This window comes from Vigna angularis, chromosome 1 (genome assembly GCF_016808095.1).
Source record: "Vigna angularis cultivar LongXiaoDou No.4 chromosome 1, ASM1680809v1, whole genome shotgun sequence".
Taxonomy (NCBI): Eukaryota; Viridiplantae; Streptophyta; class Magnoliopsida; order Fabales; family Fabaceae; genus Vigna; species Vigna angularis.
The window spans coordinates 56907175-56921157 of record NC_068970.1 but is presented as its reverse complement, the minus strand read 5'-3'; the positions used below and the strand labels follow the sequence as shown (position 1 = coordinate 56921157).

Genomic DNA, 13983 nt, shown 5'->3' with positions numbered 1-13983 from the left:
TATATAATTAAATATATAATAAGATACCTCATTTTGTAGAAATTACAAAGTATTTTATTATAAATAAAGTAAAAACCTGATTTATCAGAGCAAACTGCAAAAATATCTTCATACATTTTTATATAAAGATGAATATATGTTGAATGAATCATAATTCAATCCGACTTAGGAACAATATTTTATATTGTTTCGGTATAGTGGTATGGTCAATTTATTTCTTAAAATAATTTATAAGATAAGAATTTAGATGTTTTTTTTAGTTTGAAATATTAATTTCATTTTATATCGTTTCTTCAGCACAAAATATTATTTCTCATACTATTTTTGGAACTCAAATTTGTTTAAATGACTTTAGATTTAAAATCATGTAATATTATTAATGTAAAAAATTTTATGTAGTAGTTTTGGTTTTTCTAAACTCGAATTTTGTTTATTTTATTTTTTTATATTTTAATTACACAATATTTTATTCCGAATTTGGGTAGAAAAACAATTTTTTTCCGAAATATTCATTTAAAAAAAAAAACTCATTTAATTTATGTATTTGTTAAAATAAAATATTGAATAATTTTCCTCAATTCTAATACCTCACATCGCCTCCAACCTCATTTAGTTTTTAATAGGTAAAGATATTTCCAATTTTGAATCACCGAATTAAATCTACATTAAATCACATACGGTATAGAAAACTATTTTATCTCTTCATTCTATAAGTTAAAGAAACTAACCTATGACATCATAAAATGAAGAGAATATTAAAAAAACTTCATCGTATAAAATATGCTTTTTTTTGTAAAATTAGTTGTCTTTATTACTTAAATAATCATATATTTTTATAAATAAGAATTCACATTAAGGATTGCAATGAATTAATGAAAGGAAATGAACTATTTTAATAGTAATAGTAATTTTATATTTTTCTCATACTCTTTATTTAGTAGCTGCAACTTTTTGGCTTCTTAACTAACTATGGATTTTGCAGTAGTCTGCTGATCATACTAGGCTATTCTTTCTTGATGAGGGTATCGTCTTTCTTGTGGAGGGTATCATCGGCTTCGGCTTCTCCATCAGATTCTCCATCAGAAGCAAATTCAGAACCATCACTTGTCTCATCATCTTTTTTGTTCAGCCTGTCGTAATAATGCCTTAACAAAGGTGCCCACAAATCTAACCGTTTGTCATTATTGAAGGGTTTCAAGAAATAATAGATAGCTCCAAGATGGAAAGCCTTTGTCATGGAAAACCAAGTACTATCCTCAGACATCACTGCAGATGGTTAAAAGTCAAAAGTTAAAAACTTGAGTAAAAATGTAAAAGACTAGTTACTTGATGGTTAAAAGTCAAAAGTTGAAAACTTGGTAAAAATGTAAGAGACTAGTTACTTGATGGTTAAACAGTCAAAAGTTGTAAACTTGAGTAAAAATGTAAAAGACTAGTTACTTACTGACAAAAGGAATATCAATTTCTTCTTTATTGAGAAATTGCAGGAATTCATAGCCATCCATCATTGGCATATGAAGCTCCATGATGATCAAACGAATGTCTATTTCTTTTTTCAGCAAAACATCCACAGCCCTTGAAGATTCAGAGCATATTACCACTGCACACAATTCAAGCATAAGAATTACATATTTCTCTTAAAGAATGATTACGAATAGAATATTATATATATCTAACCTTGATGAGAATTCTCTTTGCATGATTTCTCGATGACTTCAAGAGCTCCGGGGTCAGTATCAATGACAAGGACATTGAGATTTGGTGGAAATTCAGCGATGTGAATTTCAGAAGACGAAGTTCCGGCCATCACTCTCCACTATCACCTTAGACTAGGAATGGAGAAAGCAATTGAAAGAAATGAATACATATGGCATGGTTTAACAAAATCCAAATCCCCTACTGAACTGATCCAAGGTTGAAACAACATAAATCAAATATCCGGGTAATTAAAAAGACCCAGCAAATTTCAGCACAAGCGAATGTTAGACAAATGTCACAGCTCAAACTAAATCAAATTACAACAATAAAGCATATTACATCATTCTACAACAATTAATCATACTAAATAAGATTCAGACAACCAGGAACCGGAATCCAATATTCTTCATTCAAACCAGAAACACCATCTCTTGCGGGACCTAGACAAAATTGCACCTAGAAATCGAGACCTCACATTCCATTCCAGCAACAAACCGAATGCACCAAAATCCAAAACACCATCAAATAGGAATCCTAAAACGGTAAACAAACATGTGCAAAATTATATATATCAATGGATTTTGGTATCATTTATTATGTATGCTGTTACGATGATAAGCATCATAACATGTGCAAAATTGTTTTGTGCACAACTGTTTTGTGATAAATGGAGAAAAGCTTGTGATACTGAATTTTTTATCCTAGCAAACAATGACATATGGGAGGTAAGTCCCAGAATTGAAGAACCAAGAGGCTGTGAATTTCATAAGACACTGAGGATCCACAAGAAGCAGCTGAGTGCTTGGCAAAGGAAAGTTTGATTAGGCAAAAAAAGAGGGTTCTATAAAGATAGATGACAAATGAAACTTAAAAAGACACACCAAAAAGGAAAAATTGGTTTGTCCACGGTGGGAAACCTTTTCCTTAATTTCTCATTAAGCCCATTAAATTTAAAATGAAAAAGTTAGTTTTAGAACTCAATACTAATCTACTTATTATTAATCTGACAAACATAAAAGTATTTTCAATTTTGGTAAAATTCCTAAAGCAGGTTGAGTTGCACAGTTTAACCAACTACTTACTCTATTACTCTAACACACTCACTCCATTAGGCACCTGTTGATAGAGAGCTATATAGACCAAGCTTAAGAAATTGGTACACAATAAAGTTTTGGTTTTGGGAGAGATGAGAAAATGTATGGATAGAGGATGAAGATGCACTTGAATTATTCCAGACATAATGCTCTATGTTTTTTTCACTACAAAACATAGAAACTAAAAAACACTGCAGCAGTTGAGTGAAAAAAAGGATAAGAACAAAGGCTTACTACTTTTCAGAAAAAAATATTTCATTACATTAAACCACACGAACAAAGGGATGTGAACAGATGAGTGAAACAGAGGCACACGCAGATGAGTGCGAAACAGATCACACGAACAGAGGAGAAACAGTGCGACCACCGAAGGAGGCACGACGCGACCACCGCTGACGGCGAGATTGCGGCCGACGGCGACTGCGAGCGAGGGGGAAAAGCGAGCGAGGGCGAAATGCGAGGAGACGACTACTAAATCGCATAGACAGTGCTGAGTGAATCGTAGGAGACTAACGAAGAAGAAGAGCTTCGTCAATCAGAAAACCCTAATCTGGTGAGCCCTAAAAACGACAAAGCTGCTAGCATATATGGCATAATAGATCTATATAATTCTCAAGTAGTTGAAATGAACACTAACCTTGTCGGAGGTACCGATTCTCCTCTTCTACTACTGGAACCCTACAGAAGACGATAGCACGATTCAGAAATATAAGGGTTATATGACAAAGAAATACTTGGAAAGATAATAAAGAGTGGGCACCTCCTCCAATCACTTCATCCTGCAATTCCAAATATTTCCAGAATGACAACATTACCTATATTGTATTAATATTTATTTAATAAATTAAATGGTCAAAGATTTTTTAGGGCGTTAGTTATTATTCGAGAGATATTTTCCTTCACGCATATCTCTGCACATTTTGAAACATCTCCTCTCTTGCTCTCTTTTGTTCTTCCCTCTCCTTGGTTGCACACAGCACACTCCAGCCACACACAGAAGGGATCTTTGAGGGTTTAGGAACTCCCGAAGCAGCCTGTGCAACAGAAAAGGAAAATCTTGCACTCTCTGGAATCACCATTCGGAATCAATTCCACATAAAAGTACAATGAAAGGGAAGAAAGCAAGAAGAAAGAAGATGGGCACCTTAAAAAAAGAGGAGGATTGGCCACCGAAGACACGGTTATATGCATGAATTTTGGAGAGAATCTGAGCAACTTCAGGATCATGACGCTGGCTGAGGGAGTGTTCGGTGGGGATTAAGAGAGTGATGGGTCGGCGACAGAGAGGGCATTTGCAAGAGCTTGTTCCTGATGAGCATGATGCAATTTGCTGCAAAAAGAAAAGGTTGCGAATTGATGGATGAAAGATTGAAGGGTGAAAAGAGAAAGCGAAGAAGAGGGTTTTATACCACAAAACCAGTGAGAGCAATTGGCTTGAGAAGGAATGTGAAAGTTGGCATGGCAGATTGAACAGAGATCATTGGGAGGAGGAACAGACTCCATTTCCACTCCTTCATTCGCTGTGTTTCTCACTCTCCACCTCTTCTTCTCTTCTTCTCTTCTTCTGTTCTTACTTTGCTTCCCTGATACATCTATCATTACAACTACAGATATATACCATTCCATACCTCTTTTCTCGTATTTTCATCCGATAACATCTTCACAATTTTTTTTTCTAAAATATTTATATTAAATCTAAAAAATTTATAAAAATTATTTTTTAACGATTAATAATTATCTAATTAAATTATAAATTTATAAAAATTCATACATAAATTTAAATATAACTATAAACTAATTAAATAAGTAATATAATTAAACATTTTAAAAACAAAATCGGATATGTATATCTAATTATTCGTTTATCGAATCCGATAAATTTTTATCGAATTTTTATATTCGATACACATTTTAAGAATTTTATTTTCTTTAGAATATTTTTATTAAATTTTAATAAATTCATACAAATTTTCTTAAGATTTAAAAATTTTGTAATTAAATTATAAATTCATACAAATTAATATCAATTTAAAAATAATTATAATACATGTCAAGTCGTGTGGAATATGATGATAAAGAAATCCAATGTAAACAGAAAACGGAAAACCGTCATAGTTAAAATGAGTCCGATGTAGATGTTTCCAAGTAATTAAATAAATTAAACTATTTTTATGTTTTAAATATAATAAATGTTTTCTTTTTCAATAAAAATTTTCATTACATCAGCACATAAGAAGCCATCACAAATGATGTCAAAGGAAAAATCAAGCCAACATATGTATAGCTTGCGAGAGAACTGTGAAAGCTGTTTAAACCCTACAGTTGCAAGCAATCACATCAGTTTACTATTTATATAATAATTAACATAAAGCTAAATCATAACAATCTAATAAACTCATATACTGCTCCCATAGATTAACAAAAAATCATTCACGAATTATGAAATAATACAATAGTAGAGCTACAGTTAATATCAATAATTGAAGAATGGAGTAAAATTTTATTTTCAAGCAACATATTTCAATCACGATAATGAATCAGCAAGCATGAAAATAAAATATGGACGGAATACAAGGCTACAATTAAAATATAATAAAAATTCCTCTAAATTATATATCAAGGAAGAAAAATAAAACATCACCGACGGACAGATGAAGAAACATTAATATTGATAGTCATCAATGAAACTAAATGGAACTTGCAAGCCAACATGTTAAAGTCATCATCGGGAATAAACTGGATCTATAGAGATACACTTGTACGTGTTGTATATTGTCATACAATTATGATATTTTTCTAAATGGATAAAAAATATATACATACCCAATAACTATCATAAATGTCATAACTTTCTTACGTTAAGAAAAGTGAGAATTATAAATTTGTACTTAGAATATATAATGTCAGACATAAAATTATTCTGTTCAAAATAAAATATAAAAAAAATCTAACTATATGGTTTTACTATTGATTAGAGATTAATTATACTTTTAGTAAATAAATTTTGGGAAAAGAAATCAGTTCTGATTAGTCATATATATATATATATATATATAAAGTCTCTGATAAAATTTCGATTTTAGTTTTTAAACACTAAATTTGAAAGACTAAAATAATAGTTTTGGGATTTAGGACATATAAGATTTAGAGTTTCAGATTTAAAATTATTTTTAATAGGCATAATTTTAAATGTTGGTGAATGAATTTTGTAATTATTCGATGCTAGTAAAAAAGTAGTTGCATACTCATGTTTTTGTGCTCATTTCTCGTACCTTTGATTCTGACATTTTTCTCTCTTTTCTTCTATTCTTCTATCAATACTTACAATAAGTTAAATTCAAATTTAATTTTAAATCATATGCAATTAATTTCGCTGGAATATACTACATGCATCATGGTGTCAATGCAAAGTATTACCTGTTTTTGAAAAAAAAAATTATTTGATACCCTTTTTACTCTCAAACCCAAATGAAAACTGTTTGACAATAAAATATTAAATCAAGATATTTAATTTGTCCTTACATAAAGATGAAAGAATTTCATTGGAACAAGAGCTATGATTGTAGGATATTGAAGAAAGCTATAATAGAGCCTCAGCATTATATTATTGAATCATATAATAAGGTGAATACATGTAACGAACTTTCCCTAAGAACAAATTTTCTAATATATAAATAGATAAATAGAAGTGCAGCAGGGGTTTCATTGCTAGAATTTCAAGTAATTCAACGCAATTCATTTGAAACCCCATAACCATCACGATGAGATTTCTGCCATCTCCATGCAATCCTCAAACTCTGTTGAAGATCAGTGTACTTAGCACTCCAATCCAGTTCACGTTTGATCTTTCTTGGGTCACTGTATACCTCAGCATAATCACCAGGACGACGAGGAAGAAATTCCACTTTAATGTCCACCCCTGTCGCCTTTTTACAAGCTTCCACAAACTGCTTCACTGAACTACCTGATAAACATACACTAATACTATAATCAAACGTACAAGGTTGTTTTGTTTTGTTTGGTTTGGTTCAGAAAATATGTTTTCTGCTGTTTTCACCATCCAAGTATTTAACTTACCCTTTCCAGTGCCAACATTGTAGATCCCAACTTTAGCAGGTTGCGCCTTTTCTAGAGCTTTCACATGAGCATCGACCAGGTCAGTTACATCGATATAATCTCGTATGCAAGTTCCATCAGCCGTCTTATAGTCTGTTCCTCTTACCTGCATAGTGCCACCACCCAATCAACACCCTACAGCTACTAAAACAATCAAATGCAAACTTTATTCCACTTTTCATCATACATATCAAAACACAGTCTGACTTCTATAAAGAATTCCTTTTCAGTCATGTAAGAGAAAAAAAAAATGAAAACTTCAGTATCAGCATACCTTTAAACCAGGTATAATACCACGAGCAGCATCAAAGCAAGCCCCTGATATTCGACCTTGCTCTCGCAGTTCAGGCCTAGGAGCCTCACCCAAATTTCCATTAGGGTCTGATCCAATCACGTTGAAATATCTGGTAGTTTCCCAAAGAAAAATTATAAAGAATACCAGCACAGATAATTCTAAAAATCTTTAATGTATCCATAGTTAAAACTCAAATTGTATATGATCATACTAACATGAGGTGGGAAGTTTTGTAAAGCCAAAAAATCCAAATACAATAAAGGAACATGTCGGAAGCTCCATAAAAATTTCCCAAAATGTACACTGATTAAATGGATGAATAACACGATCATGGAATCCCGTTTGCTAGGTTCCATATATTTCAGTTACAGTAAGAATCACTTAAGTTACAACTTTTGCAACAAAGGGCACACGGAATAAGATATAAAAAGCTGTTTGAAATGAAGGGAAACATGTAAATCCAACCTCAGTATCATTATTGCCATGTCTGAGGTTTTAGAGAAATCAAGGATGATGTCTTCAGCCATCTTCTTGGCTTTTCCATATGGATTTATTGGGACCTATATATAGAAATAGAACATCAATGTTAACTCTAAATCTCCTCGAGCCTAAAGTCAATTCAGGATGCAATGAGAAACATAAAATGTTTTCAACCAACCCCCATAATTCAACTATCCTTGGATTCCCACCTGCTGCGTTTCCTCTGTAATGGGCATCTTTTCAGGTTCCCCGTATGTTGCACATGTACTAGAATATATCAATGTCTTCACATCATGTTTGGCCATAGCCTCCAGTACCAACAACGTGTTTGATGTAATATTGTGATAATACCTACCAAACATGCAAATTCGAAATACATTAATTATTAATAAAGTAAACCGAAATTGGTCAATTCAACCATAAAATACCATTCTTGTAACAACAAATTGCCCAACTCCATCAACAAATTCATATCTAATTCCAAAAATTAGCAATATCAATAACATAATTCATTCTTAGAGTAGCAATAGCAAATATGGTTGTACTCAATCAAAAACATCCTCTAGATAAAGATGGTTTTAGAATAGTCCAACTTATTTATAACTAGTCTGGTATTCATTGGAAACATTATTTCAATAAGAACAACAGTGTGTCTATGAAATTCGTATCCACAATATTGAACGGCAAATAGAAATACACACGTATCTTGCATTACACTTTGTGTGTCTAAAGTGTGTTTACAGACTCAATGCGTGAATTTATTGACAAAAGCAAGACCATAACAGAAATCTGTGTGTCAATTCAAATAATTCTTAAAATGTCAACTGGTATCTAAAAAGCTATACGTGATCTACAGTACTTAGATATAGACGTTTGAAATTAGAAACTGCGCACAAGTGCCTTCCACAACTTATTCAGCTGAGATTAACATGAATGAACAAAATTCAGAAGTGCTTACTTAAGAGGATCCATTGTGCTTTCTCCCACGTATGCAACAGCAGCAAAGTGCATGACAGCATCAAATTTGTTCTCCAAAAATATTTTTTCAACCTAATAACCAGTCAAATAAACAATATTTCAAGGTCCTTCCCCACACATGCCAAAAGAACAAAAAGAGTGACACCGAAGTATTTCTAGTAACAAACAATGTAAGCATACAGATTTTTTATCTCCCAAGTCAGCATAAATAAATTGAAGTCTTCCAGGTTCCGGAAATAATCCTTGAAGAACCTTAACTGCTCCCAAATTTCCACGTGAAAGATTGTCCTGCCAGGAAAAGAAATGTCAGGTCTGTAACAATACACTGAGAAGTGCATTTGGCTTAACAGAGAATGAACTTTTATGAATTGACATACTACTATGGTGACACGATGATTATCGCTCAAAAGTCTTAGAGTAGCATGTGAACCAATAAATCCTGCACCTCCTGTTACTAAAACATGAGTGACACCCGGTTCATGGATGGCAAACTGCAAAGGGAGGAGAAATAAAACTTAACGGTAGCTAGATGAATAAAAGAAAAAAAAGGTACAGTTGAATTAGATACATAAAGTAGCAATAAAATTGGGCGAGTGAAAGAAGAAAATTATGACTGAAAAGTAAACACCATATAACAACTCTCAATTATTCCTGTTAGGGATATCTGTATGCATGGATATCTGTCATGCAGTCAGTTAGGTCTGCATGGTTTTGTTACTCATGTATATCTACATATACCTTCCTGTATCAAGCTTTGATCAATAAGATTCATTCTCTGTTTTCCTTTTCAAGCTTCACATCTTCCACCGCTTATCTCTAAACCTTACAATTCCTTTCCCCTAATTTCTTTCTATCTTTCTCATCTCTCTTAAAACACTGCTGAACACCAACTGAACAATTTTAATGCATCTTTCAAATATGTTATTAAAAAGGCCAAAGAAACTTAAAACAAAATTTATGTATCTGTTGCGCTGTATTCATATGTATTATAACAGGGTTTATACCCATATCTCTTGTTGTTAGGTAGGTACAAATGTATTATAAAACCTCACTACAATAAATAATATAATCTAATATACAGATACAACAAGCATGACCGGTGCACTAGTAACATATATAGTTGACCACGGTAATAGTGTGTAGCATTTTAATGGTGTCAATGGTATAAGGATTACCGGACTAGAGGAATTCAAAGATGGAGTTCGCTTGATCATGATAATACATAGTGTTGTTAACACAGCAGCAAGAAATACTTTCCCAACAAAATTGCCCTTCCTTTTTGGATCTGGATAATCCAAACCTAAAGGACAGAAAAACGGAAACTACATTTTCAAACTCCAAGTATATTACGAGTGAGCCAAAATAATAACAAAACACGAAAAAATCACTGGAGATTGACAATTATGAACTCACAAACACCTTGTAGTCAATTATATACATGCACTGCAACTAGTCTATACTATAGTCTAGTCATACAAAAGGTAAAACTTTCAATTCCCATTTTCAAACTGATTAATACTTTTAACCAACCAAGCTTCATTTAAAGGGGAAAATATAAAAAGTTACCACCATTTGTGCTGAAATTTATAGGAGAGAATTATACCTCCCATTGTTGTAGCTCTGACTGTCCTTGGCTGATTTCTGGACCTGCCAAAATTTAGCATTTGCAGAACCCCTTTCTTTTAGAGCGTAGAATGAGATCTTATTCCTTAATATCAATTAACAAATCAAGCTCCACTCCCGACATTGAGTGACATGCTGCACTTAAAGTCACACCATTTGAGACATTTTCTCCTCCAGAATGGAGAACAACCCAAAGAAGTACAAAAGGAAAAGTCATCTAACAAGAAAATATAAACCAAGGAAAGGATTGAATCCACAAGCACAGTAAAGTAAAAAAAACAAGGGTTAAAATTAGGGGAGTGAAGTGGGGCGGGGGCGGCAAATTCAGCCAATGAAAACACGTACAATTCAAATAACCACAAAACTTTTGTGCACAAAACAGAACCACTGCAATTTACAAATGTATAAACAAAATTGACACACGATGAACCAAAGAGAAGGCATTCAGAATTCCAAGATCCACTGAAAGCAGTACAAGAACAAATCATACAAAAAATAAAAGCAAAGAGACGCACAAAGCAGAAAGTTAGGTTCTGCATAACTCATTACTCATAGCACTAGCAAAATACATGCACGCCAATTTGTTCCTCAAAGCATTAAAGGCGAATAAAACATGGGAAAAACGAATCCCCCAGGAAGCCCGCATTGCTATTTAATAATCATTGAGAAAAAGACTACAGATTTTTTAACAAACCCAGAAGAAACCACATTTTCATGATCCAACACAAGACAACAGCGAACAAAAACACCGAGCAAATTAAAATTCAGAATCACACAAAATTCCCAGAAAAGAAAGACGAGTTCGAAGCTTAAGTATCGCTGAGGAAGCCGTTCATCAGAACCAGAGCCATAACCGCAGTGACAATTACCTGAAGGAAAAACAATGCAGAAAGAAAAATGCAAGCTTTCGGTCACCCAAAAGATATTAATAGAAGAAAGAAGATTGAAGAGGTAAAAAGAAGAGAAAAATATGTAGGAGAAGAGAAGGTGGAGAGAAAGATGTAGAAAATGGAAAGTGAGTAGCAAAGGGGTCCAAAATTGAAGGGTGGTCTTGAGAGCCTTGAATATTGATGAAGAGAGAGAGAAGCGGAGAGTTCTGTGCGTGCAGTCCATGCTGTCGAATCGTTAGAGGGAGAGAGAAAGAGAGAGATGCGACCCTGAATCAAAGGAACAACAACACAACATCATCATACGCCTACTTTCTTTTTATATTTCTTCACCTCTATTTCTTGTTACCTTCATCATCATATTAACTTTATTTATCATATTAACATCATTTATTAATTTATTTATTTATTCAATTTATGGAAGGATCACGTTCAATTACTTTATCAAATTTTATTAATATAATAAATAATATGACTGTAAAATTTTTAACATATCAAATTTACTAATTGGAGTCAATTTCTGGACCAAAGTCTTCATTTTAAATTTTATGACTACAAAAAAATCGGTTCACGATATTTTTCTGAAACTATTTAAATTAAAATTTGATCTGATAGATATCTAAATTAGGAAAATTATTTAAATTTATTATATAACACAATTTATTTAATTCATTTTAGAGTTAGTACTTTAAACAAGAAAACAGCTTTTTGAGTGTCCAATCATGTGCAAACATTTGTGTTGTACTATAAGAGGTACGCGGGACGGTTCCGATTTAATTACAATATGCGTTGCATCATACGGAGCAGGTTTTTCTATTTTAGGACCTACGTGTCCTCGGTTAGAGAGCTACTCCCTCCACCGTTCCAACTTCTCCCTACACCTTTCCATAATTTTTTTAATTTCAAAATTATCCTTTTCATTTTCATTATTGGAAATGTCTTTTTTAACAACTCTTTTTTAACAATTTTTTGACAACACTGACGTGGTGGCTTATGATAGGTTGGTTTCAAATATTGGAAATGTCTTTTTTAACAATTTTTTGACAACACTGAAGTGATGGCTTATGATGGGTTAGTTTCAAATATTTTTCTGAAAACAAATTCAAACAGACCAATAAAACAATGACATGTGACCCATTGTCAAAAAATTGTTAAAATTTGTTGTTAAAATATCAGAATCCTCAAATATTTTTCTGAAAACAAATTCAAACAGATCAATAAAACAATGACATGTGGCCCATTGTCAAAAAATTGTTAAAATTTATTGTTAAAATATCAGTATCCTTTACTTTTATACCAAAATCCTTATTTCTTACCTCTCATTTTCACTCACTGTGGAGTCCTCACCCTAACTCTCACTTTCTCTCTTTCTCTTCTCTCCATATCCATTTCACTCTCTCCATATTTGTCAACCCCCCAACTCTCACTTTCTCTCTTTCTCTCTTTCTCTCCTCTCTATTCCGTTTCTTCCCCTACCAATCTCGATATCCGTTTCCATTTCATTCCTTCTCTCTTCTCCATTTTGGTGCCTTGGTTGTGTGTTCGTGGTTCGATGGTGGTGTGTTGATGGTGCTTCGTTCGTGGGGTGTGTCTTCTGTGGAGATTGGCGCTTTTGTTTGGTCTACGAGAGGTTGTTTTTTTTTCCTATTTGAACGGATATCCACATCCGCTCAAGGCCAAACGGAAATGCCATATCCGATGAGGCCTTGGCGGTTTTTTTATTACTGAAGAGAAAAAGATGAGCAAAAGATGAAGGTCTTGGTCATTTGCCCTAAATATTAATGAAGCGAGGGTGAAAAGGTGTTGTTGCTCAAAGATTGAAAAGATCTTGAATCCAAGTGCTTCAAAGGATGCAGTGGAATGGGGAAGGATTACTTGGGGACAAGGACTTGCTACATAAGAGTCATGTCCACCACTTTGCCAATTAGGATATTGGGCCCTCACAATGCTGCAATTTACAGAAGACCCGCCTTGAGATGCAAGTTGCACCGCCCAAAAACTTTGGTGTTGTTGTTTATAGGAAAGTGTTGAACTATAATGAGTTCCACGTAACGGGGTACCTAATGAGGCTGCTGCTGCTGTAACCGGACTTGTAGTCAATTAAAGCATCACGGAACTAAGCTTAATATGATAATAAGACCATTCTTAGTTTCACGTGAATTACTCATAGTAGCAGAATGAACTGTTCCAACAACATTACTATTTCCACTTTTCGTCCAATTCAAGTTGTGTGCTTCCATTATAACCTCACAGTTTGACCCTTCGGGAACTCTCGCTTGATGACTTTCACAAAGAATCAAAGATGGTTCACATAATACTTTCAATCTCATTTAGTTGGGATAGCAAAATAGTTGGATCATATAGGCTTAAGACTTACGTGAATTATGCCAAACATGGTCACGAATGTCTAACAGTACTTCTCAAAAGAGTTGGTCATAAGTTATAAAATCATCTTATTTTATTAGCAAATATTTCAGGTCCTTAGTTTCTTTACACTTACGTACAGTTGCCTGAACAATGCTTATATATCAGTCAAACAAATGCTGCTATCATCATTTAGAGAATTTAATCTCTACTTTCGTTAATATAGTATGTACATGTTTGAGTAGCATTCAACGTGTTCATCTGTTGAGTCTAATTAAATAAACCAGAAAGTAGTTTTTATTACTTCAATAACTTTCTTTTGCAGTTTTGCTGTCATCTTAATTTCTACTATCAGTGATATTATTCTGTTCTGATTCTTATTTGTTGCCATCACATTATATTATTTTGCTATGATAATAATTTTATGTCTGGTACAATTATTCTTGAT

At 33.2% G+C, this 13983-nt stretch overlaps 2 protein-coding genes across 11 annotated transcripts; both read right to left on the bottom strand.

Moving 5' to 3' along the window:
• Nucleotides 1-784: 784 nt before the first annotated feature.
• On the bottom strand, nt 785-4371 carry LOC108321861 (two-component response regulator ARR14-like). 7 transcript variants are annotated; one of them, XM_017553753.2, is made up of 5 exons: nt 3553-3652; nt 3430-3470; nt 1678-1829; nt 1445-1600; nt 785-1266 (listed from the first exon to the last, which is right to left on the bottom strand). In XM_017553753.2, the coding sequence occupies exons 3-5, from the start codon at nt 1805-1807 to the stop codon at nt 1004-1006; spliced, it is 549 nt and encodes a 182-aa protein (XP_017409242.2). In that variant the 5' UTR covers nt 1808-1829; nt 3430-3470; nt 3553-3652; the 3' UTR covers nt 785-1003. The 7 variants fall into 7 exon arrangements, 6 of the variants coding, with proteins under 6 accessions (XP_017409242.2, XP_017409241.2, XP_052735318.1 ...); XM_017553752.2 differs by having other exon boundaries at nt 3430-3657; XM_052879358.1 differs by lacking the exons at nt 785-1266; nt 1445-1600; nt 1678-1829; nt 3553-3652 and adding exons at nt 1911-2232; nt 3937-4122; nt 4202-4371.
• A 1897-nt stretch (nt 4372-6268) lies between these two features.
• Nucleotides 6269-11470, bottom strand: LOC108321860 (UDP-arabinose 4-epimerase 1). 4 transcript variants are annotated; one of them, XM_017553749.2, is made up of 11 exons: nt 11154-11469; nt 10265-10455; nt 9837-9961; nt 9039-9152; nt 8842-8949; nt 8642-8733; nt 7893-8034; nt 7669-7763; nt 7183-7312; nt 6870-7014; nt 6269-6756 (listed from the first exon to the last, which is right to left on the bottom strand). In XM_017553749.2, the coding sequence occupies exons 2-11, from the start codon at nt 10323-10325 to the stop codon at nt 6518-6520; spliced, it is 1251 nt and encodes a 416-aa protein (XP_017409238.1). In that variant the 5' UTR covers nt 10326-10455; nt 11154-11469; the 3' UTR covers nt 6269-6517. The 4 variants fall into 4 exon arrangements, with proteins under 4 accessions (XP_017409238.1, XP_017409240.1, XP_017409239.1 ...); XM_017553751.2 differs by having other exon boundaries at nt 10265-10424; XM_017553750.2 differs by having other exon boundaries at nt 10265-10419.
• Between the last annotated feature and the right edge of the window lie 2513 nt (nt 11471-13983).